Source organism: Stylophora pistillata, chromosome 10, assembly GCF_964205215.1.
Source record: "Stylophora pistillata chromosome 10, jaStyPist1.2, whole genome shotgun sequence".
Taxonomy (NCBI): Eukaryota; Metazoa; Cnidaria; class Anthozoa; order Scleractinia; family Pocilloporidae; genus Stylophora; species Stylophora pistillata.
Window position 1 is genome coordinate 1,175,712 of NC_142528.1, and position 23,274 is coordinate 1,198,985.

Consider the following 23,274-nt stretch of genomic DNA (forward strand, 5'->3'; position numbering starts at 1 on the left):
AATCAGAATAAACAAGACTCTTTGTTCTGAGGTATCAATGTTTTTGTTTGATGGAAAAGAAAAAAAAAAAAAAAAAAACGTGCAGAGAGATAAAGTAAAAAGGCTCATAGCATTTTTTTTTTCTGGTAACTGTCGAAGCGTTTCTCAAGCCAATTTTTTCGACGTATTGATCACTTATAGAGAACTTAAAAAAGGGATTTGGTTTAACGATAAGAAAGAATTTAATGTTTAAAAGATAAGTCATTTGTCATCTTGGTTCCTCACTAAAACAGCACAAGACCACTTTGTTTAATTTGTGTTTTTCAAACTCTGTTGATGATCTGATGAAAAAAGAGCAGGGTAAAACAGCTGTGTTTAAACTTCATTTAAACCGAAAACTGGTCGAATGTATTTTTGATGCAAGTGCCTGACATGTACTTATGAGTTTTTAAGTTTTTATTCTTAGTTTCGTATTTCACAGAATTCATCGGTTAAACAATTACCGAAACTAAGATCTCATCGCCCGCGCGAATATACACTTAAGATGTTAAGTACAAACATCTGACGAGAGAAAAAGAAAAAGAACATATACACATATGCAAAATAAGGTTGCTTCCGATTCTGTGACCAGTTGGTGCATCGCTTAGGTTACCAAGAATTTCACAAGAATTACTTTGTTTTCTTTGCAATCTCGGTCTTCACAATTTTTTTTTCACAAGTTACGTGTGAATTCAGCTGGTATCAACTAAATTAAGTAAATGTCCTCTTATCTCCACTTTCCACAAACGTGTCACCATTCAATTCGATTTGACTTCCGTGACTGCAGTTCGCGGGCTCTATCCTTTAAGCCAATCACGGCAAGACACGACGGGTACGTAAATTGATTTCCGGTTTGTAGTTACACGTACTTGCCTTTATGCTCGTTATCCTCTAAGTTGAACAGTCGCAGCAGTGGGTGAACGCAAGAATCTTTCCACGATGAAGTTTTATCTAACGTTTTTCCTCAGTTTTTTTGCTCTTTCATTTGGAGCAGACATCGAAGAAGAAGAAAATGTCTTAGTCTTGACCGAAGCTGTTTTCGATCAAGCTGTAAGCGACAATGAGCATATTCTTGTCGAATTTTGTAAGTTTACGTACACGTTTCTGAGTGTAAGTTTGTTATATGGTCACTTTGAGAACACGTTAAGATTACAAATTAAACTCATGCGTATCTGTTTTCGTTTTAGATGCACCATGGTGTGGACATTGCAAAGCTCTTGCCCCAGAATATGCTAAAGCAGCGGCAAAACTCAAGGAAGAAGGCTCAGCCATCAAGCTTGCAAAAGTTGACGCCACTAAAGAAACTAAACTAGGCGAAAAGTTCCAAGTCCAGGGATATCCTACCCTCAAGTTCTTCAGATCAGGAAAACCGGTGGAATACTCGGGTTAGTTTGAATTGAAGCCAATGTTTTTCATTTGTAATGTTCGTGTGCGAAACGCGTAAACTTGTAGTACTACACGTGCAACCATGTTATTATCAGACTTTTAAAATATTTATTAGTAATTTCTCTGTTTTTCATTCAATGGTAAGTATTTTGAATTAGGTCGTTGGCAGCGTTTATCTATTTCCAATCTAATTAGTCTCATTTTCATAATATTTACTGCTCGCTCTTTTTTTTTTCTTTCCTTCGTGTTTCCGGTCCACACTAGAAATTTTGAGGATCCTTTTCTTATCTCGGCAGATACTGGAAATACAAAAGGTTCTTGTCTTAGCTGAACAAACACGGTGTTTATTGCAAGGATTTTTCTGTGAAAACGATCCGGCTAGTTAATTCTTTGTTCAAGTTGCTAGCCCTATTTATACTAAATTAGAGTGAAGTTCAAAAACAGTGAAAATTGTAGTTAGTGGAAGTTAGAAATTCGGCCCAACTTTCCGGGTTTTCTTCTAGAACCGTACAGTGACGATGTACTTTTCTTAATTGAACATATGTCGACTGGACGTTCATATTTCAGTAGCGGGGGCATTTTAAGTTACGTCTTCCTCAATTCCTAGAACAGGAAAACTTGTTGAGTAGCAGCTGACATCTTTCATAAATTGTTTCACATGATGATCATCCTTGCATAGTGATGATTCATCATTGCCAAATTTTTATAGCAATCCATCTATCCTTTGTTTTGTTTTTTTCGTTTCAAAGATTTATGTAGATTAGATTCAACCACTGATCATTTTTTAGAGCCAATAGGAATTAACCAACTCAACACTTTTATGGGTTGAAAAGTCTCTTTGAAATGTGCTTATGACCAAACAAAATTGCTCCCATAAACTTGATTTGTTTGTGCTTTGAACAATCAGTAATAATGGGTTTCAAAATATTGTCTAGTAGAACATTTTGTAGTCATAAATTTCTATGTTTGGAACTGCTTTCAACAGGTGGCCGCACAGAAGCTGAAATCATCACTTGGTTGAAAAAGAAAACTGGACCCCCAGCGGTAGAACTTAAAACTGCAGATGAAGTTAAGGATTTCAAAGAAAAGAGTGATGTCGTTGTGGTTGGTTTCTATACTGACAAAGAATCTGATGCTGCAAAGGCTTTCGTTGAGGCTGCTCAGGGTATGGATGACATTCAGTTTGGAATCGTACATGATGCCAATCTTGCTAAGGAACACAGCGCAGTAGAAAATCTGGTTCTCTTCAAGAAGGTAATGCTTAACATATTGTATGTTGATCTAGAAAAATACACAAAATTCCTCCCCTTCCTACCCCAAGCTGTCACATTAGATATTGAGGACTAGTTCAACTGGATTTTTCAGTCTTCATGTAAAAGATTGAGACCCAACTTTAAATGGTTTTTGTTATGATGTTTTTGTATGAGGTAGATTTCAACAGAATTTCAGATGATTTCTAGACAACTTGTTCAACTGTGGGTGGATAATGTGAGATCATATTCAATTGCATTGTGGTAAATTTTCTCTATTGATCCCTCTCAATCAGTGTTTTTTGTTCTTTTGTTAGTTTGATGAAGGACGTGCTGACTATGATGGAGAGCACAAATCTGAAGAAATCATCAAGTTTGTCAAAGGAAACCAACTGCCTCTTGTGACAGAATTCAATGATGAGGCAAGATCTCTAATCATATTTTGTTACCATCTAAAAGCCCCCATGATTCCCCTTTGATAAGAGTTAATATCTTGCCATCACCCCTGGGTTTTTGATACGATAGAGTAGCAAAACATAAGAAAAGTTATGAAAGTTAGATCTAGACTCTACAGGGCCCTTTTTTTTTTTTTATGAAGAAACACTATTTCAGTCTTTGGGTGCCCAACAATTACTAAATTGTGCTGGCATTGTCAAAATTGTCCATAAGCTGGAGAGATCTTTCGCAAACAAAGGAGGTCATTTGAGGTAAACCTTCTGGCTGGTCATTACGTAGTATTACTAAGCACCCTCAGTTGTAATGGCTTTGAAAGTAAATTAACAAACACCATTTTAACTTCCTCTAGAACGCACCAAAGATCTTCGGGGGAGATATCAAGAAGCATGTCCTGCTCTTTGCAAGCAAGAAGGCTGAAGATTTCCAGGCTATCTATGATGCATTTTCAGCAGCAGCTAAGGAATTTAAAGGCCAAGTTCTCTTCGTGCTTGTTGATACTGATGTTGAAGACAATAGCCGAATCTCAGAATTCTTTGGAATTGATGCTAAGGAAATCCCTACTGTCCGGCTGATCAACTTGGACGAGGATGACATGACTAAATACAAGGCAGAAACCACTGAAATTACCACTGAAAATGTCAAGGCTTTTGTCTCCTCAGTTCTTGATGGATCACTCAAGGTAATGATTTCCCTCTAAGTTGTAATTGGTTTTTATGTTCATAAATCCACAGCTTTTATTAGTCAAACTTTTAATCTTTCAATATCTGAATGTTATCACAGTGAATTTTGTTATTTACTGGAGAATCTATGGAACAATTACATCATGGGTTTGAGGTTGTTATCATGTGATAGTTGGTAAGGGCAAATCTTAAATCAATTGTTATGCATAGAAATTGAGTGCTAATAATCAAACTGTTTCAGTTCAAATCCATTAGTTGTTGAAAACTTAATGAAAAGGCAAATTTACATTTCTTATTTTGTCTTCTTTTCAACTGCACACCGCTAATTTACCCAGGCTACTTACACTATATATCACAGATTATAATATAATGAACATAGTACACATCTTCTGATTGGTCAATTCAGTTTCCGAGTGGATGTGTTATCAGGTTACAAAGCTAGCATTTACTTGTAATGTCATAAAAGCAATAGACCACATTTTTTCCATGCTCAATGACATGATAAAGCTGGCTAGGATGGTGGGAGAACATTCAGAAACCTAAGTTATGAAACACCCCCCTTGGGCTCATGATTTATAGGCTTTCCTTGTGTTCTCCAAACATCCCAAATGGCTTTATTACAATATAGAACCTGGAAAAATGTATATTGTTGCATGATTAAATTCAAAGTGGTGTAGTTAATCAGATTGTAGCAGTTGTGATAAAATTATATTAGTTTCTTACTTCCCCTTGCCTTTTCTTGCCTCTTGAAATTGTGATGTGAATTTAATCTGTCATTCTTAGGGTAAAGCACTGAATACTTGCATAGGAAGGGGGGATTGTTCATGTTGACAGTGACATAATTATTATAATTGCCTCTATCTTTATCTCTTGACTGAGTTTTCTTATTCCTTTTGATTTCCAGCCTCATTTACTCAGTCAAGAAATCCCAGAGGATTGGGATGCCAAACCTGTCAAGGTCCTGGTAGGAAAGAACTTTGATGAAGTAGTCAAAGACAAAACCAAGGCTGTTCTTGTAGAATTCTGTGAGTGATGTTCTTTTTGCGTTATTCTTAGGATTTCTGTAAAAATGTGGATATATCTTTAGTGTGTGGGTTAGTGTGGTCTCCATCGAAGTGCATGCCAGAAGGGGACCCAAGTGGTAAAAAGACTGGACTTATGATTTTAACGTTCCAAGTTGTGTTCTTATTCCTTTCAACTATAGGATTTATTATTGATTTCCCCCCTCTAGGTATTACACATTTCCCTGTAATTAGTTGAGAGGTTGGTTGTTAGATCAAGATAACAAACCCTACCTGATAAGTTTGAGTATTTTATTATTTGTTAGCTAGATAATGTATGGATATTATTGGCAAAGTTACTTGTTAATCACATCTGGGAATTAAAGGGTTTAACTACTTGTGTAGATAGGCATCTTGTTTGCTTTGTGCCAGTCAAAACAGGTTCTAAGCCTCGTTTTGTGTTATTGATTTCTTTAGCTCCACCTTCCATTGTGCTACACTAGTAATCTGTAATCAACATTTGTTTCTTTCCCCTGTGCCTCAACAGATGCCCCATGGTGTGGTCATTGCAAAAAATTAGCTCCAATCTGGGATGAACTTGGAGAGAAGTTCAAAGACCGTGATGATATTGTCATTGCCAAGATGGACTCCACTGCTAATGAAGTAGAAAGTGTTAAGATCCAAAGCTTTCCTACCCTTAAATACTTCCCTAAAGATAGTGATGAGGTAGGTAACATTTGGAAAACAAATTTGTATGTACTTCCCATAATTTTCATAAGTTGTGCTTTTTAATGGATTGTGTCTGAGGGGTTTAGTAACCCCCGTGAAACTGCAATGCCATGTCTTCATTCCAAACTAGTGGATATGCCTATGACCATTTTGAGAATAGGGTGGAAGCTGTTTAATTCCTTTTTTATTACAAGATTGTTTTGACAAATGCTAAAGGAATGAATTTGATAATTTTCTTTAGTTAGGTTTCCTGAGAATCTTAGCTGAAGCTGATTTGAGTCGTATTTTGTGAGAATCAGTCGTTTCCTTGGGTCTTCTTTGTAATAAAAATGCTTCTATTTTAATCTGTTTCAGATTGTAGATTACAAGGGTGGCAGAACTCTTGATGATTTTGTCAAGTTTCTTGAATCTGATGGTAAGGAAAACCAAGAACCCACAGAAGGTGAAGAACCAGCCCCAGAAGAAGAAGGGGAGGGTGTTGAGGGCGAAGAGCCTGAGGGTGAATCTGAAGAGGGTGAATCTGAAGAGGGTGAAGGCACAGAGGAAGAAACTGATGAAACAGAGGCAACTAAAGATGAGCTGTAAACTATCTCATCTGGTTTTTAAATTTGAACTGCTGGAGAATGTAATAAACTTTTTCCAAAAAAACAAAATCAACTGTGGCAGACAGTTTGAAAAGGAAACTTCCAAACTATTTGGAGCTAGTTTTTTTTTTTTAGCTCTGTACTACCTTAGTCTGACAGAAGATATTAATATTGTTCAATGATTTGTAAGAAAGTGTTTTCTTTGCATAAGACTTTCCCACTGCATGTTTCTGATGAACCAGTTGGTTCAGGACTCCAGAAAATTAAGCTTTTGTCACACTAAGATTAGTTAAGAGGGTACATTTTAGGAAAAATCATCTGTGAACCACATCCCTCTGTAAGATTCTTGTTTCTCTTTCTCAGGGTAAGATTTTGTGGCCTCTGGTTAGGTAATGTTATAAACTCTTGTGTCTTTTCAAACAGGTTATAGGTTTTCAAAGTTTTTTTTGAAAGTGTCAACAACTCACACTCATAATATACCCTTCACTGGCACCTGGCTTATAAATTGTTTTATTTTATTTATGGCATTTATTGGTGTGAAGGTTAAATTTAACAGAAAAAGTGAAAAAAAGCTTTCAATTGAAAATTCTCATTAAAGAAAGGCATTTTGTGGTCTCTTATATTGTGTCGTGAAGGTTCTTTCTTTACTTATTCAAGGGTTGTTAAACAGAGAGTTAAATAAACAAGATTCATTAGGTTCTACTCTGAATGTGTGGTAGGATAGCTTCATTATATTGCAACCAATATTTTCTAACCACCCAGATTTATCAATCTACCATTTCTGCCTACTCCCTCGTCTTCCGTTCCATCTCAGCTTTCCCCCCATGCAAGGAGAAAATTAAGGTACCTTACACTTTTTAATGGGGCTTTTGCCTTGCATGTCAAGCTGCTAGGTTCTGTTACTCAAGGGTTTGCTTGAAAGAACTGCCAATCAAATGTTAAGAAAACGGAACAATTAAATTCTTGGTAGTTAAATTAGCTGAACCGTTGGGCATTATTTAGTTAAGTGGCCACTTCCGTGTCTTTTAAAGAAGACGAATGAGGAGAGGAAATTTCCAGTCTATTTCCGCTGAGGGTTTGTCACGCAGTATTGGCCATTAATTGGCGGATGGATGGATTGGCGATATCCACCCAGCGGTGTGGATATCCTTGATACGTCATACCCTGAGGTACAAATACGTTTTAGTCCTCTTCAGCAGAGCTTCCATTGTGATTCTTCCCAATAATATTATTATTTATCTCGGTATGCATTCTGCTTTTCATGTAATAGTTTCTTTTGACGTCCTATGTAACCAAGGCTGTGGTCTAGCAGCGCCCAATGGCCTCTGGCGCCTTACTTTTGCTCTTGGGTGACTGAGGAATCTTAGTTTTTTCATACAAAGCATATGCTGGGCACCCTGGATTTCACAGTTTCAGAGCACTGGGCTCCATTCAATTTTCCTTAGAGCGCAGCTTGTATATAACCCTCCTTGCGGCCAGGTGTCCCTGAATAAAGGTTAGAATTGTGGATCGCTTCGATGATTAACTCTCTCATTTGTTGCAAAAGGAAGCTCGGAATTGGAGTCAATTTCTATCCGATTAAACCATTATGTTTTGAAATTTGTTTTATTTCGTAGTTAACACTTTCTTAATGTTCATTCCTGGCTCAACAGATTTCAGAAATTAAAATATACTGAAACATCCATTGGAAAGCTTGCATTTTCCTCGTGACTCTCCTCATCTCCTTTTGTCGGCTATCGGGTCATGTTTCGTTCTCACTATTCCTAAACCTTACCGTCTCCTTTTATAGACCAAAAGCTTGTCAGAATTGTTTTAGTTAGTAACCAAATTTTCATCCGGAGACTTTGTATCTACATGAGCAATGTGGACTAAGGGCAGAGACACTCAAGAAAGACTATCACAGCCTGTAAATAGAAAAGGATTTCTCATTGGTTGTTCGTCGAGTTTGATATGAAAACACAAATGATTGGTTATACTAAAAGCTTCTGACGTCACGGGGTGGTTCAACTAAACTCTGAGAAGAGAGCAGGCGGTGGATGGTTGTGAAAGGCTATCAGGAAATATATATATATATTAGCTTGACTAAACTTGCTATGGCTGAAGAAGAAGTACCAACCTCAATTGAAGACGAAGAACCAGAAGAGACCCCGGGTTACAAGCCTCCCGCTCAGAAAACTTTGGACGAAATTCAAAAATTGGACGCAGAGGACGAGTCTTTGGTTAGGTATAAGCAAATGTTACTCGCCGGTGCGGAGACAGCAGGTATCCCGAAACAAAACGATCATGAGATATTTCAGTATTGGGTATTTATTTTTCTGATTATTATATTTCATATCGTAATATCTTACCCTCTATTTTCTAGCTGATGATGATGGCGGTCCCAACGTCAAAGTCTTAAAAATGTCAGTGATCGTGGAAGGTCGTCCCGATATCGAGTTGGATCTGTCAGGTTTGTATGTTGCTCTTTTCACCATCGTAGTTCCTGAAGTTTCCTTGTTGGTTCTGTCTTTGCTTTGGAATGTTGCATTCTTGTCCATCACGTCTGTTCTTGCGACCTTTTGTGGCCCTATGTTGCACATTGTGCGTGACAACATTTACCAGCTGATCAGAATTACGGTGAAGTAAGTATTATGAACAGGGAGCTTTTTATTTCGAGCATTCCGACAAGCTCAGTCTGTCGCGTTAACCATTGGTTTTGCAGGAGACCTGAGCAAACTTAAAGAGAAACCAATAGTCATCAAAGAGGGGACCAATTACAAAATCAAAATAACATTTAAGGTAAATTCCTGCATATTAGTGTTGACATTGTACCAAAAATTGTAATGACAATTCCGGGCTGTAATATCGTACTTGTCACTTTGGAGTAATTTCAATTTCATGTTTTTTGTTCGATACACGGTGTCAAAGTATACCTTTTCGGTCAGCTATTTGCTTTCTCAATTTTATCTATTGATGTTGTGATTCTGCCATTTTCTTCATCATTCACACCCCATCTTCGTTTTGTGGTGATAAAGATTCGTAGTTGTATTTGACATGAGCTCATCAGGAGAAATCACTGGGAATTTTCATAGTTAATTTTTATTCATCTGATTTGAAAAATAAACTTTTGTTAAGTGATGAGCCTTTTTATGTCAGCAATTCATTTGGGTAGATTTCTTATTCAACCATTTTTACGAGTCCAAGGTGTCATCCATATTTTTAAAGTTACTAAATTGTCTGAAGTGAATGTTATGTGCAATTTCCCGACTGCAGAATATGAAAATCGATGAATTTTACAAGTTTTTATTATCTCCTTTGCCTTTGTAACAAAAATAAAGACAAAGAAAAATGTTATGTGAAATTCATGCTATGAAGAGACTTGAGTACTCAATTATGCTTAAAGATGTCAAATATTGGAAATGTTTAAGCAGCACAGTGTAAGTGATTTTTTACATCAGCTGGAAAAGTGTTACAGAATGATCTCTAGAGAAATCTATAAAACAGAGGTTAGAAAATGATTGAGGCATTGCAGATAATTGTTGTCCAAGAATGCCATGCAGTCAAGACCTTGGCACGTGAATGGTTCACTTTACTCAAGGATTTGGACTTCCTCATAAGCTAAGAAACACTTGTGTTGTAGCACTAACAATTAGAACCTCAAATTGAAAGACCACTTGCCAATGAGACACAATTAGCGGGACTTTGTTGCAGCTCCCTTTTAGTGCTGTAGCAATATCTTGGATAAAATGTCACCACATGAGATTTACTACCTTATTGTTTATATTTTTCTCAAATTCAGTTGACTAATGATTTTAAAATTATAACCATCAAGTTTCCAAGACATTGATACCTTTCAAGGGGGCCAGATTTGGTAAACAATAACATCCTTGTAGGCCCTAATCATCAGTGCCCTATGATGCAGAAGCTTAAATAATAAGGTCCACTTGCATGCAAACTTCTCTAACCCTTTAATGTGGCCACACCGTGCAATAAATCATCTTTTCAATATACCTCATATTCATCATTAAGTCTTATAATTCATTGTCTTCATAATAACTTTTTTTCCAGGTGGTGCGTGAAATTGTGGCTGGTCTTAAGTTTCATCAAGTATCCTACAGGAAAGGTATAAGAGGTAAGTATAGGACAACATTACAGTAGATCAAAATGTACGAGTGAATAACTTCATGTTTAACTAACGTATACCATCTAAAAGAGATGTTTGTTTGCCTTTTGTTATTGATGACTGATCATCCAAATGTGAACATTCTTTTGCTTACACATTTGTGCTTCAGTTGACAAAAGTAGCTTGATGGTTGGAAGCTATGGTCCAAAAGCAGATCCTCAAGAATACTTAACACCATTGGATGAAGCACCGAAGGGAATGCTTGCTCGAGGCCATTACACGTTGAAGAGCAAGTTTGTCGACGATGACAAGATCAGTTACCTTGACTGGGAATGGGCCATTGATATTAAGAAAGATTGGGAATAACAGCTATTTGACAATTGTCGAGATGAAGAAAATGGTTTTTTTTTGGAATGTATGTAGGAATGCAGTCTATGTAGAAAACTTTTTATGTTTGAATTTGATGCTTCACTGTAAGCACTTTTTGTCAAGGTAACATTTTTTGACTGACAGTGACTAACAAAATAAGAAATAATTACAAACTTAATGTTAAAATCTGTATAAAGATGTTTTCACAATATCTCAAGTCTTTTTTTTTTTGTTGTGGACTTGGTAGAAAATAACTGTTGATATGATTAGTAATATGATCTATTCATTTAGACACCAAGCAGTCTTTATTAATTAAGTTAATAGACATGGGTGGAAAAATTTTGTGATGTCACTTAATGAGTTTGTTTGCCAAAGTGCTCTTTTTGCTGATTTCTTTTGACTTGAATGGCAGACTAACAGAGAGAGAGAGAGAGAGAGCAACTGCTGAAAATCTCATTTATCCATCTAGCTTTCCTGTATATACTGTGAAGTGTACTGTGAGAGATGAAAGATCCTTTTGGGGCTCCTTGCATGCAACCAGTCAAAGATAAAGTTTTTGCACCAAATAGAAGAGAACCAAATTTAGACCTTGACTGCTGAAGTAACTTCCCCTTCCCTTACTTCTCTACTTTACAACCCAGAATGCTATGGTTGCAGGGAAGGTTTCCCTGTTTCGAGGGTCTAGACTGAGACTGCCATTTCAGATTATAAGCAAAAGTTAAAACTTAGGCTTCCATGTGTAATGAATGTGTAACTTTTCCTTATTACACGACTCGGGCAGTCAGAGGGCCAATAACTAAAATCAACCAATCAAAATGCTCTATTGCCGGTCAATATTCTCTCAGTATTGGACTGGGCACTGTCCCAAATGGTCCTGAATGATACCGCACTTGTGTCCCTTTGAACTTCCGTTGTGTAATAAATCTCTTATTAACCAAGCTTGCTTGGGACCTTACTGTAAGAATATTGGCCCTTGGTCTTTTTCGTACGGACCGAGCACAGCTCGGTCTGTACTGTCAAGACCTCGGGCCAATATTCTCCCAGTTCAGCCCTCGCGCTTGGTTAATAAGATATATTTAGAATACCTATGATTTTAACACATTCTGGTGAACTACAAACTGTCTTCTGAGTTCCATGTCAGGGGAACTTATTGCTGTATGTTGGCCAAGGTAAAGTTGGCACTTTTTTGTTTGATTAGCAGTGAAAGTGGCGGTACAATAACTAGTAATGATAAAATTAATTCCTTTGTCAGAAGTCAGATGACCTTCTTTCCATCCAAATCTGGTAAAGACCCATCTTGTACCCAAACTCTGAATGTAGTAAAGAATGGACCACTCACTTGAGAAATGAGTAGAATATCCCATAATTGATGCAGGGTTGTGGAAATGTATTATAAGTAATATCACTACCTGAAATTAGCAACTGTCTTCTAATCACAGATTGAAGGTCAGATTGTATTGGAGGCAAATGCAGTGAAAATTGTTGCTGTAATGAATCTTCAAGACAGAACTATGCTATGCAGAGCCCTGTTTCCTCAGGTCACGTGATCGTGGATGAGGAGGGCGATTTGAGACGTGTGAACTCGGTTTCTGAGGCGCTAGGCAAAGGAACTAGGTTGAGTTCAACGAGACGAGGCTTGCAGGTTGACACTGGAAAATGTAATAATTAATGCAAAGGAATATAGAACCATAGGTTCTTGATTTCATTCAGTTTTACTTTACTTGCATTAATACTGAAGAGTTTTAGGGATATGGTAACTTTCGAGGACCAATTTTTTTAACTTTTTTCGTCTCACAAACTACGCATTACTATTCTAACTATACTTAGTTCTTATTAACCGAGTGGGAGGTCTGTATGGGAGAATCTTGACCGAGGTCGCTAGTACAGACCGAATGTAGTAAGGTCTGTACCAGCGACTGAGGTCAAGATTCTCCCATACAGACCGACCTAGCTTGGTTAATAAGATGTTTATTATATGGCTGTGTCTTATAGACCACTTTCGTAAATGGCTGCCAGATTAATATTCTTTTGTTTGAATTTGAATTAGCCTCTCTGGCCTCGTTCTCCAGTACAAAATTCAAAAGAATACATTATCTCAAGCGAGGCCAGAAAGGCAAATTTAAATATAAACAAAAGAATATTAATCCAGCAGCCATTTAAGAAAGTGGTCAATATGCCAATTTTTTATATTCTTTGTACCTTTTCTTTCTATACCGGTCTAGAGGCCGGTCTAGATGGGAAAATCTTGACCGCTTTCAATATTGATTTCAGCCAATCAAATTCATGAATTCGGTAGTTCCCAGTCCTTGTGAGACACAGCCATATAACAATTTGAAAGAAAAAGTTGAGAAAAATATTGAAACGCGCGTGAGTTATTTACAAAGTTTTTTTCTCTCTTTGTCTTCATTTTCATTTAATGGATCTCCATCTCCCACGTAACGCCTCCGACGTAACGCATATCAGTAAAGTATCGAAGTACATCTGCGAAGGTCTACCGTGTGCGATAGCAGGTTGAGGGTTTGCCTTGAGTTCGTGTGCTAGACCCAGTTTCCACGTCCAAACCTATCGAGCACATGCGGGTGGACGAGGGAGAGCCGAGTTTGCCGCAGCAGCATGACTGTTGCGCACGACGCGAATAAATGGAAAGGTATTTGAAAAGAGAATATAATAGGACTCACCCAAAGATGACAAATATAGTTCAATTTAGCGGGGGTTCTAGTTGGCTGATCGTAAATGACTGATAAAAAAATTGGGTCAGGTCGGGAATCCGACCTTGTTCGAGTTACTAGGAGGTTCGAGTTAACCGAGGCTTCACTGTATCGTCACGGGATGCCATAAGATTTCTTCAATGAATATCCGGCATTTGGTTGTGTTAAGACTCGTAGACATTTTTAGCCCCGAAATATCTGAAAAACTTCGGTCTTAATTCCCTTCTTCTGTAGACAGGATTTTCACAACATCGGATTACGTTTTCCTCGCGAGAATCTTGGTCATGGAAAGAAACGAATGGACTATGTTTCGGGTTTTATTCTTTTCCTGATTTTTGTTCAACTGCTCTGATATGGTCAGTTCGATGTAGCAGAGAAAAGATCGCTTGAGCTCTTCCGTGTCTTTCGTGTATACGTTAAATTTTCCGATGGAAACGATGATGTCTTTTCTACAAAGGTAATTCTAAAAATACGTGCATATTTAAAACGTCACAATTATTTTTACATAATCTGGTCCAAACAAATCTGTCGACAAATAGGAGTGCGTGTGCTTTTTAAATTGTATATGTTGAATAAAGCTCCGGCATTGGCGCCGTTAAACAAAATTGCTGCGATAATTATATTTCAATCATCATCTTTAAACATCAATTTCTCTTAAGTTTTGAATTTTCTCTATAATACGTATGATGCACGATCCTTCGCAGTAGATAGTGCTATTTATGCAATAGCGAAAATCATGAACTTCATTTTTATTAAATTTTATGAACTTCATATATTCATTGAATATATGATATATTCATTGAATATATGAACTTCATATATTCATTTTATCTTTCTCTATAATGTCATACAATTGTGATCCTTTATTATTATTATTATTATTATTATTATTATTATTATTATCATCATCATCATTATTATTCGCTTTAGCTATGCAAGTTTAAAATGAATGCGATACTTTGGGATTATTATTAAGAAGGCTTTCGATTTTAATAAAAATGATATTTATGATCTAAAAATTATTATTACTATTATTATTATTATCAATTTTTTTTTATCAGCGCCTTAGATTTTGAATTTCAATCTTCAAATACAAAACACTCAGTTCTGAGTCTTTTTCTCCTTTAAGGGAGAGCCACTAGGTTATATCAAGTTGTCGCAAGTTGAAGCATTGAGACAACAGGAAACTGGGGGGGAGGGGGATACATTCTCGTATGCAGGGTACATATCCGCAATCTCTTCTTAGCTGGGAGGGGGGAGTTCGAGCTCACTCTGATTCAGCCGGAAACGTTTTGTTGATAACGTGACGTCACGTTAACAACAAAACGTTTCCGGCTGAATCTTGTAAGTGTAAGCACAGATGTCAGCTTATCGAGAAGTCTTCACCCGTCTTTTGTGAGCTTTCTTAGATATTAAGTGCAACAAAGAACTCTTTAATCTTTGATAGAGATGAAATGGTAATTATGTTTGTGTAATTTACTAAACTAACTGATTGGGAGGCTGTTTTATCAGTGAATGAGGGTGTTGTTATTGCGTGTTCAATACACAATGAATTGAATAGTTAAAATACCTTCCTGACAGTTTTACTATCTGTATTTGCTTGTTTTGAACAAATTACTTTTGTTTCAAATCTTATTCTTTTATTGAAAGATTACCAAAAATAGCTTAGCGAGGAAATATCATTTAATGATTAAACATAATCCAATGTCAGGTTTCACAGTAAATACTCTAGAAATTGTTTTTCATGGATTCCTTTCAAAACCATATGTAAATGACAGAGGCACCCATTCTCGGACTTCCGTCCTCGAATAAAAGCAATCGAAAGCCGTGGCTAATGGATCTCTGTTTGTCGTGCTGTTGGAGGTACTTGCAGCGAAACCGAATAGATGAACAGTAAGTCCTTAAGATGCCGTAATTTGTAAACATTCAATTATTACCTCAAACGCTTGTATTCGTCCATGTTAGACGAGGTTTAATGAGGTAAAATATATATATATTTATATATAAATATCTATAAAAATAAAACACACACACACATGTGTTTTCGCCTGCTAGCAGGCCAATAGCGGTTGGGAATAGAACCTCAAAATTTTTTTCCGCGGAAATACCTTCACTCAACAGATTTCCCGCGCAGATCGGCTATCAGGTGATTTGAAGGGGTCAGCCAATTGCGATTCAGCGTTCCCACGCCTTGTCATGTTTGATTGACCAATAGAAAACTTATTTAAACAATTAGAATTGTGGTATTATCTGACCTATGCGTTGTTAGGTTATCTGGGCATTTAGATTCCTCTGAGTGAAAATTTTTTCCTAAATGAATCAAATCCAGGACAAGCCTATTCAAACACGGAGCTTTCCAAAACAAGAGCAACTTTCTCCGTATCCGAAGCGTTCTGATATAATTTCTCTTCAGTTCAAAATCTTGTTCACCGTCCTGTTCATTGATTGGCAAAACAAAATTCTAAAGACAGCTGGGATTTATTCCCGCTCTAATTAAGGTAAGTCTAGAACCATATCAAACTATTTACTAGCCTGTCTTCGTGTTTGTCTGAGGATCTCAGCCGGTTTATGAATTAAAGAAAACGATCACAATTTTCATCTCCCAACAACTCTTTCTTTAAGTATTATTTTCAAACCAAGTTTTCAAATATCGCTGGAATGGCCCTCTAACTATCGATAAATAAGATGATTTATAAGCAATTATCTGCTTCGAGTTTAAAAAGAAAAATGTTTTGTCACCGGAGCACGCGAATAGGCTGCATGCATTTGTTATTGTTAATGTCAGTAGCTCTGTTTATGTATGTATTGAGCTTTTACGCTGTGCCTGTTCTTCAAAGTACTTAATACACACAGGTTAACTGTCAACATGCCGCGTAATGTTCAGAGTTTGAATTTTATCGATTGCTAGTGTTATAACACGTGTTTTTGTTCGAAGTGATAAGGTCATAGACGAGTCCGAAACAAGTCGACAGGCCGATAGCTTTCTCAAAGTAAGCATTTTTAAACAAAACTCGCCTGGTCTGCATCTGACTTCACGAGTCAGTGTTTCTATCTCTGGAAAATGTGTGTCACTCTTTTAATGCGCCAGACATGACGGGTACCTAAACTGGTCAAAGTTCATTAGATTTCAACATCTAGTAGAGTTCTGCTTGTGAGACCACCTTAGAAATAGAGAACGCCAGCGCTGAATTTTAGAAGACTGTATTAAAAGGATTTCTTCGAAGTGGAAGAGTTATCGCTCGAATACGAAGGTACGTCCGCGAATGTTTTTTCTAAAAAAGAAATGAGGGTTAAACGTGACTGTGATCGCGTGACTTTTCAGGTTGTCAACGTTCACTCATTCACGTCAAACTAAAGGTATATCGAGAAAATGATCTATGTAGGCCGAAAATCGCTCATTGTAGATGTGTTTAGTGTATCCAGTACTGTGAGGTCTATCCTTTGCCAAACACGCGACGGAACTTTTCAGCTCCGGAAATAAATGGAGAAAAGATGCAGTCTATGCTTGTGCGAGTTCAGGTGATTCATTAGAGGACGACCATAAAGGAATGAACAAAATTTTAAAATTCTCAAGCAACACGGTTGTGTTGCGGCTGAAATAGAATATTTTGCCACTTTATCCTATCTGTCTACGCTATCGTTAGTGTTAAAAGCTTCAACTAGTGTTTGATTAAAAGAGGGTAATGGGCGCCATTGTTGGCTCCGCAAAATATACCTTAAAATAGCCTTATGTAATCTTCATATTGATGGTGACAGACACAAAGACAAGACGTGCGAGGAAAGGCTCCCTGGAACTGAAAAAGAAACATGTTTACCAGTTCAATGATGTATGCTTTGGTGATGGAAGTTGTGCGAGTCTTCCACTGAAGTTCAAACAGTGTACAATGATCATTCACCAGAATGGAACAATGCAAAACACGAAAACACCGACAACTGTTTTTTAAATGGTATCAATTTGTTTAACAGTCGTGTGCCAATGATAAGCTGAAAAGCAATGGTCGGTGTTCAAACTAATGCAAAGCCTTCATGTGTTGACAGTAAAAGTGGGAATAAAAATTATTTTAGTTCAGCAATTGTCATCAACGCTTTCACTTCTCAATTAGCAGACGTATTCCTTTCTTTTAATCCGGACGTTTAAGAAATTTTTGATTGAATAAGCCCTTTACTGAAGCCGAAAAGAATCCTGTCTGCTTATAGAAAATCTAATCTTAACTTTATCTACTATTCCTTAATACCATATTATTATTTGTGAATTGTTCTGAGGTAGTTCTCAAAGTTACCGGGCGGATGCGATCACGTTCATTTCAAATTTTAAGACACTCTAAACTTTTCGTGTCGACCTTCCGTGGGGGTCTTGCTGATAGCTAGAGAGACTGTCTTAGGGGCACGCTCGTGATATCTAAATACGTTCAAGTTTATCGCGTGTGCTAATTACGATCCAATGCTTGGAGGTACTAGAGATAAGGAGTTCAGTCTGGGTTTGTTCTAGCTAATCTGCTTAGTAAAGCTGTTGCTGTTTACATTTTCCCCTGCTCACCATCACCGTACAGGGTGTAAATTACGATATCTGTTCCTTAAATCGATTTTTGTGTATCAACGATACCTTTGGGCGACTGTTTGGCTCCAGTTAGTTTCCTATCGTGTTTTTCTGTTTTTGTTTGTTTCCTCTGATAAAAACTTTAATCCATTAATCAGTCAAAATGAAAAGATCACCTTTTTGTCGGCTTACCTATGTTTATTTATTTTTGTATTGTATCGGGCAAAATCAGGTCCTTTTATCACGAAAGGCTTTTCGTGCCAGGAAATGAAATCTGCAGTTGATTGCGGAGAAAATAAGAGAGGAAGAAAGGGATTGCGGTAATATTTGGCCAGTCTGTCTGCTTCCTTCCTTCGTTTTTGGACGGAACAAAAGGCCGTTCGCAGTTAAACTGATCTTAAAATGCCGACCACGCGACAAATAGTTTTAAGCTGACGCGCGCCAAAAAGATTATAGTTTTATTCTGATATGATTATATGATAAGATTGCAAAGGTGTGTGGCACAGTGGACCAAGTTCAAAGTGACACGAAAGCCTTTTTAAACTGTTATTGTTTCTTTCCTTTGTACCTTTACAACAGAAAAAGGCTCAGCATTACTCGTGAGCCCTAAAAGCTGAGGCTTGAAGTAACGATTGTCGCTGAATCCTAAATTTTAAAAGGCTAAAACTCATTGTTCTCATTGCTCTGAGGCACCCTACCTACACCGTCGCTTTGACGCAAATTTTTGCGCGCTTCGTTTCATTCACACTTTAGAGGAGCGTTTCGTTTCCCCACAGATAAATACTTCGCGGTCGTGGTTCCGATAGATTTAGCAACCGTCTTCTGCCGTTCACTCATATCTGCCGTTTTTCTTGTTCAAGAAAGGAACGGTCGAAAATTTGAAACAGATTTTCAAGCCTGTCAATATGCACATTAGGTCAATCTTTTTTCTTTTTCGTTTCCAGCGAAACGGTAGCTTTAAAAACTCTATACGGTGGCCAATTCACATTATTAACTCGGTTGATAAAACCAAATGATCTTGAACCATTACCGAAGCAGCACCACAATTTCTTTATTAGCTCTGCCAATTAATCCCTTACTTCGGCATCATTTCTTTTAGTCTTTGATTCAGCAAAAGTCAGTGATATTGTAAGAGGGGAAAGTCGATAACAGTCTAACATGAGGGTTGGAGGGTTAACGATGAATCAGAAATAGAACTAGATAGTGCTCATAATCCGCGCCTAAAGTCCAAGGAAAATGCCAACCATTATTTAGGACTTTGACAGATTACCGGTCTAACCTAGTTAAACAAATTTAGCATTGACTAAGATTGCAAATATAGCTAACAAATCCATCTAATCCTGTTTCTTCTCAGCATCTCTGAAATCCAGACAAGAAAAATATCTTCAATGGATGACAATGTGGGACAAGCACTTTCTTACATATCACTAGGCGATCAGGATCTTAGAAAACAGCGAACCGAAGAAGCTGTTATCCATTTCTGTAAGGCGTACGCTTTGGAGCCTGGTCTAGTGAAGGATCACCTGGTCGCTTTGCCACCAAATACTTTACATACTGTTCTTTGTACCTTAGAGGATTGGTGTATATGTGGAGATGACTCTGGAAGTTTATTAAATTCAGGTCTTACAGTTTCTCTTGGTCAAATTTGTGATCTCATTACCTCTAACGGCTTACGCCCGGACAGCCGTGTAGCATGGTCCACTAAACTTCGAGTGCAGATGCGGAGCAAAAAATTTTTTGATGCCGTAACGACGTGTGTCGATGCCTTGAAGATATTTTCAAATCATAGCGACGTAGTTTTCTTTCTAGTCAATCGCGCCATGGCCTACCTTCTCCTGAAGGAAAAGAAGTTTGCAGTACAGGATATGATTGCTGCGTGTGACAAAGATTTTAACGCTGGTTTAACTTGCATTAAGGAAACTGGGGTGAAACTGCTTCCATCTATTTTAGAAGCGCTCTATGACGTCATCGCTACACTTGCTCAAAAGGCAAAAAACTTCTGCGAGGAGGAGAGATTCTTGTTGATCAAAATTGACCGTATCGTTGTTGGGTTAAATCCCGAAGATTCGTCAACTATCGGCGACTGCGCAAGTCACATGATCAAACTAAATCAACACAAGCAAGCCGTGGTCCTTTTGTCTGATGGACTGGATCACGTGACATCATTAGGGAAAAGAGAGACACCAGAAGTGGTGGAGCTGTTGCTTCAAAGAGCGCAGTGCTACTTAGCCCTGGGGCAGACTGAATCTGCTTTGAATGATTATCTTTGCGCGGCTGCCATCGATGAGGATATCACGCAGATTACAATACTTTCTTTACCCCACCAACAACTAGATAACATCACTGCTCTTGCTAAAAAAATCGCATCGGAGGTCTTGACCCATTTTCGCCTTAAAGTTAGACTGAATAACCCATGTGCTGTAGATGCCAAAAATACCGCTGACATCCTGGACAGAGCAGCGCAAATGTATAGGATGTTGTATATTCTGGACAATAACAACGTCGATGCGTTAATTAATGCTGCGGAGTGCTTAAAGCTTCAAGACAAAGATACCGCTGCAATCAGCACGCTTGACTTAATACTTACACTCCGCCCAATGTGTTCCAAAGCTTATTATACTCGGGCATTTTGTCACATGAAAACCGCTGACTTGAGTAACGCCTTTGCAGACTTCGACATGACCCTCGACATCCAGCCGAGTTTTGTTCAAGCGCTTTGTGGCCGCGCTTTCGTTTGGCTCATGAGTGGAGATTTTGGCAAGGCAGCCAAAGATCTGACAGCGGCAAGTGGGATCTCTATTAGTGCCACAGTCACCTGGATAACAGAATTACCGGACTGTGAACAGGAAACACTGAAGAATCAAATCAAGGAATACTTAGTAACGACCTCTAAGAAACACTCACAGAGTCGTGGCTCGTGCGAGGATGACTCGCTTGTCACTCTAGGAAACGTGTTGACGCGCGCGTTTCCCACGGACTTCGAGTGTCATCATGTGTTTGTGGAGATATTACAGTCGCTGTGTAAGATGGATGAAGCGCAAGCAATTCTGGTTCGCTTAATTACACACAATCCCGATGACTATTTAGCAACGCTACATCTTGCTGTGTTGAAAATGAGACGAAACAGAACGGCTGATGCACTAGAAGACATCTGCACTCTTCTGAAAACGATAGGCGAGGAGAAACTTGCGAGTGCAATGTTGAGATTAACGGATAAAGATCGCGCGCGTCTGACGCGCGAGTCGCATTGCGAGGGAGTACAGAGATTAAACACTCACCCAGGCGACGCTACAATAGAAGGATATTTTTCCGTGGCCATTGCTGCCTCCCCAAACAAAGCCTTGGAGTCGTACGTGTGGCGTGCGAAGTGTAGAATCTCGAAGGATCAACTCGATTTGGCCATCGCAGACTTAAATTCAGCGCTTGTTAAAAAACCTAATCATGTTGAAGTGCTCTGTTTGCGAGGTCACCTCTTCATCCTGAAAAAGAACCGAAAAGCGAGCTACAATGACTTACTACTGGCGTTACTTCTCAATTCTCAAGCACTCAAGACTTTCGTCCTTTCACTTCCTGAAAATCAGAAGAATCTTGTTATGGGAACCCTTGAAGATTGTGTCCAAATGCTCTTCTCTCATTACCTAACACAAGGTTTCCGTTCCAAATTTATATTGAGGCTGTGTGATTTATTGGTTCAAATAAACAATGATGTGGCGTCTTACCACAGCCTGTATGCCGACGGGCTGATAATCTTTGAAGATTACCGAAAAGCCATTGAGGAGCTCGACATCACCAAACGACTCTGTCCCGAAGATGTATCGATACTCAGCCGAAGTGGACTCGTCCATATGAAACTCAATGAAGTTGAAATTTCGGCAGCAAAGTTTCGAGAACTGGCCGACGTGGATCTGGAAGCCTTGAACTTCGCGGCTAAAACTTTAAATCAGGAGCAAAGGGAAATCCTGTGTAAAGAAGCCATGGATAAAGCAAACTATCATACTAACGTAAATCAAAATGACAATGCCCTGGGATTCTTCACGGTTGCCGCAGCCGCTACGTGTGAAGGTCAACTGAAGGAAATCTTGCGCATGCGTTCTAAATGTTTTGAAAGGCTCAGGCGATTTCCAGAAGCCATCGAAGACATGACGTCAGTTATACGATCGGGCGTACCAATCGTCGGCGATCTTGTAGCACGCGGTAATCTTCACCTGCTTAATGAGAATTACAATGGCGCAAGTAAGGACTTTCTTGTTGCTATGGAAGCACAAGAGCTAACAGCTATGACACTTATTTCGTCCTATCCCGGGAGAGAAGTGGCGATCAAAACTTTTCTCAAAACTGCCTCAGCTGATCTTGATCGGAAAAAGTTCGCAGATGGACTCAGGGTTTGCCTGAACGGGCTGAAGTTTGATCCAAACAATGCTGAGCTGAAAACACTGAAGCGAAAGTTTGAATTTGGTTTGAACAACAAGTGTTTCATCCAATGAAAAGAGGCCAGATAGTTTTTTTCATGGAGATTTCCAGTCACGGAATGTCCTGAGAGAATAAGTTAAATTCAATGTGTGTTGAATTGGAAATACGAGATTGTTTTTCCTTCTTTGTTTTCTGGAAAAAGTTTGCCATACTAGAAAATGTTTGTTTAGTTCTTTCTTGACGCTTCAAAGGGAATAGTAAGTGTTTCAACTTGAGAAATGAATGAATATCAGATAGATTGTGACATGGAAACATTGAAGTATGTAGTTTGCATTGCGTTGAGTTTTCCTCGTGCAACTTGCTTGAGTCGTGCGATTCATTTTGAAATTACCCCGTGTGATGAAGTTACATAAGAAATGCTGAAGCTTACGAGACAAAGATACGTTCACTGAACATTCACCTTATCATGGTCCCAAATATCGATATAACTTTCATGTTTTTTTTTTTATTTTCCTTGTGTTGTTTTCTAGAGTTTATGATTCAAAAAAATAAATACTTTCATTTTGCGATGTAGTTGTTGTTTTTAGGTTGTTAGTTAGCATCTTTTTCATTACTTTTATGTAATTTGTAATTCAATTCTTCGTGAGCTAGCTTAGCGATACCTTCCACAAATATAATGACTACATTATTGTAATAGAGTATACGAGGAGTCGCTCCCTTTTTAGCGAAGTTCGTCGCGCGAGTAAAAAAACTGAGCAGAAAAACTATAGTAGCGCGCCGCTCGGACTTCTTGAGACTGAGGTCCACAATTCCACGCGGCTGAGTTTTCTTTTGACCTGCTCAACGGACCTCGCCTAAGAGGAGGAACTCGTTGTCTAATTTTAAAATGTTTCCATCATAGTTATCACAAGATCGCTTCCTCACAGTCATTGTTCTCATTATCGTGAAGCAAGTTTACGAATCAGGCGATGTACCTCTACGATAGGCTCTAAGTAGCAGCGTATCTGAATATTCCACCGTCCTTTTACCGCGAGTCCATAGGTC

At 38.3% G+C, this 23,274-nt stretch overlaps 3 protein-coding genes across 6 annotated transcripts; all 3 read left to right on the forward strand.

Moving 5' to 3' along the window:
- Window positions 1-885: 885 nt before the first annotated feature.
- Window positions 886-6,724, forward strand: LOC111337171 (protein disulfide-isomerase 2). The gene is made up of 8 exons (XM_022943410.2): window positions 886-1,102; window positions 1,206-1,403; window positions 2,390-2,658; window positions 2,972-3,076; window positions 3,460-3,789; window positions 4,695-4,815; window positions 5,339-5,517; window positions 5,875-6,724. The coding sequence occupies exons 1-8, from the start codon at window positions 958-960 to the stop codon at window positions 6,103-6,105; spliced, it is 1,578 nt and encodes a 525-aa protein (XP_022799145.1). The 5' UTR covers window positions 886-957; the 3' UTR covers window positions 6,106-6,724.
- Window positions 6,725-8,092: 1,368 nt separating this feature from the next.
- Window positions 8,093-10,786, forward strand: LOC111337177 (rho GDP-dissociation inhibitor 1). The gene is made up of 5 exons (XM_022943422.2): window positions 8,093-8,366; window positions 8,467-8,553; window positions 8,806-8,882; window positions 10,152-10,215; window positions 10,376-10,786. Exons 1-5 carry the CDS (start codon window positions 8,141-8,143, stop codon window positions 10,570-10,572), a joined length of 651 nt encoding a protein of 216 aa, XP_022799157.1. The 5' UTR covers window positions 8,093-8,140; the 3' UTR covers window positions 10,573-10,786.
- A 144-nt stretch (window positions 10,787-10,930) lies between these two features.
- LOC111337182 (uncharacterized) lies at window positions 10,931-22,799 on the forward strand. Of its 4 annotated transcripts, none has more exons than XM_088735337.1 (2): window positions 10,931-13,222; window positions 19,175-22,799. In XM_088735337.1, exons 1-2 carry the CDS (start codon window positions 13,215-13,217, stop codon window positions 22,302-22,304), a joined length of 3,138 nt encoding a protein of 1,045 aa, XP_088591463.1. In that variant the 5' UTR covers window positions 10,931-13,214; the 3' UTR covers window positions 22,305-22,799. The 4 variants fall into 4 exon arrangements, with proteins under 4 accessions (XP_088591463.1, XP_022799164.1, XP_022799166.1 ...); XM_022943429.2 differs by lacking the exon at window positions 10,931-13,222 and adding an exon at window positions 14,155-15,176; XM_022943431.2 differs by lacking the exon at window positions 10,931-13,222 and adding an exon at window positions 15,333-16,534.
- The last annotated feature ends 475 nt before the right edge of the window (window positions 22,800-23,274 follow it).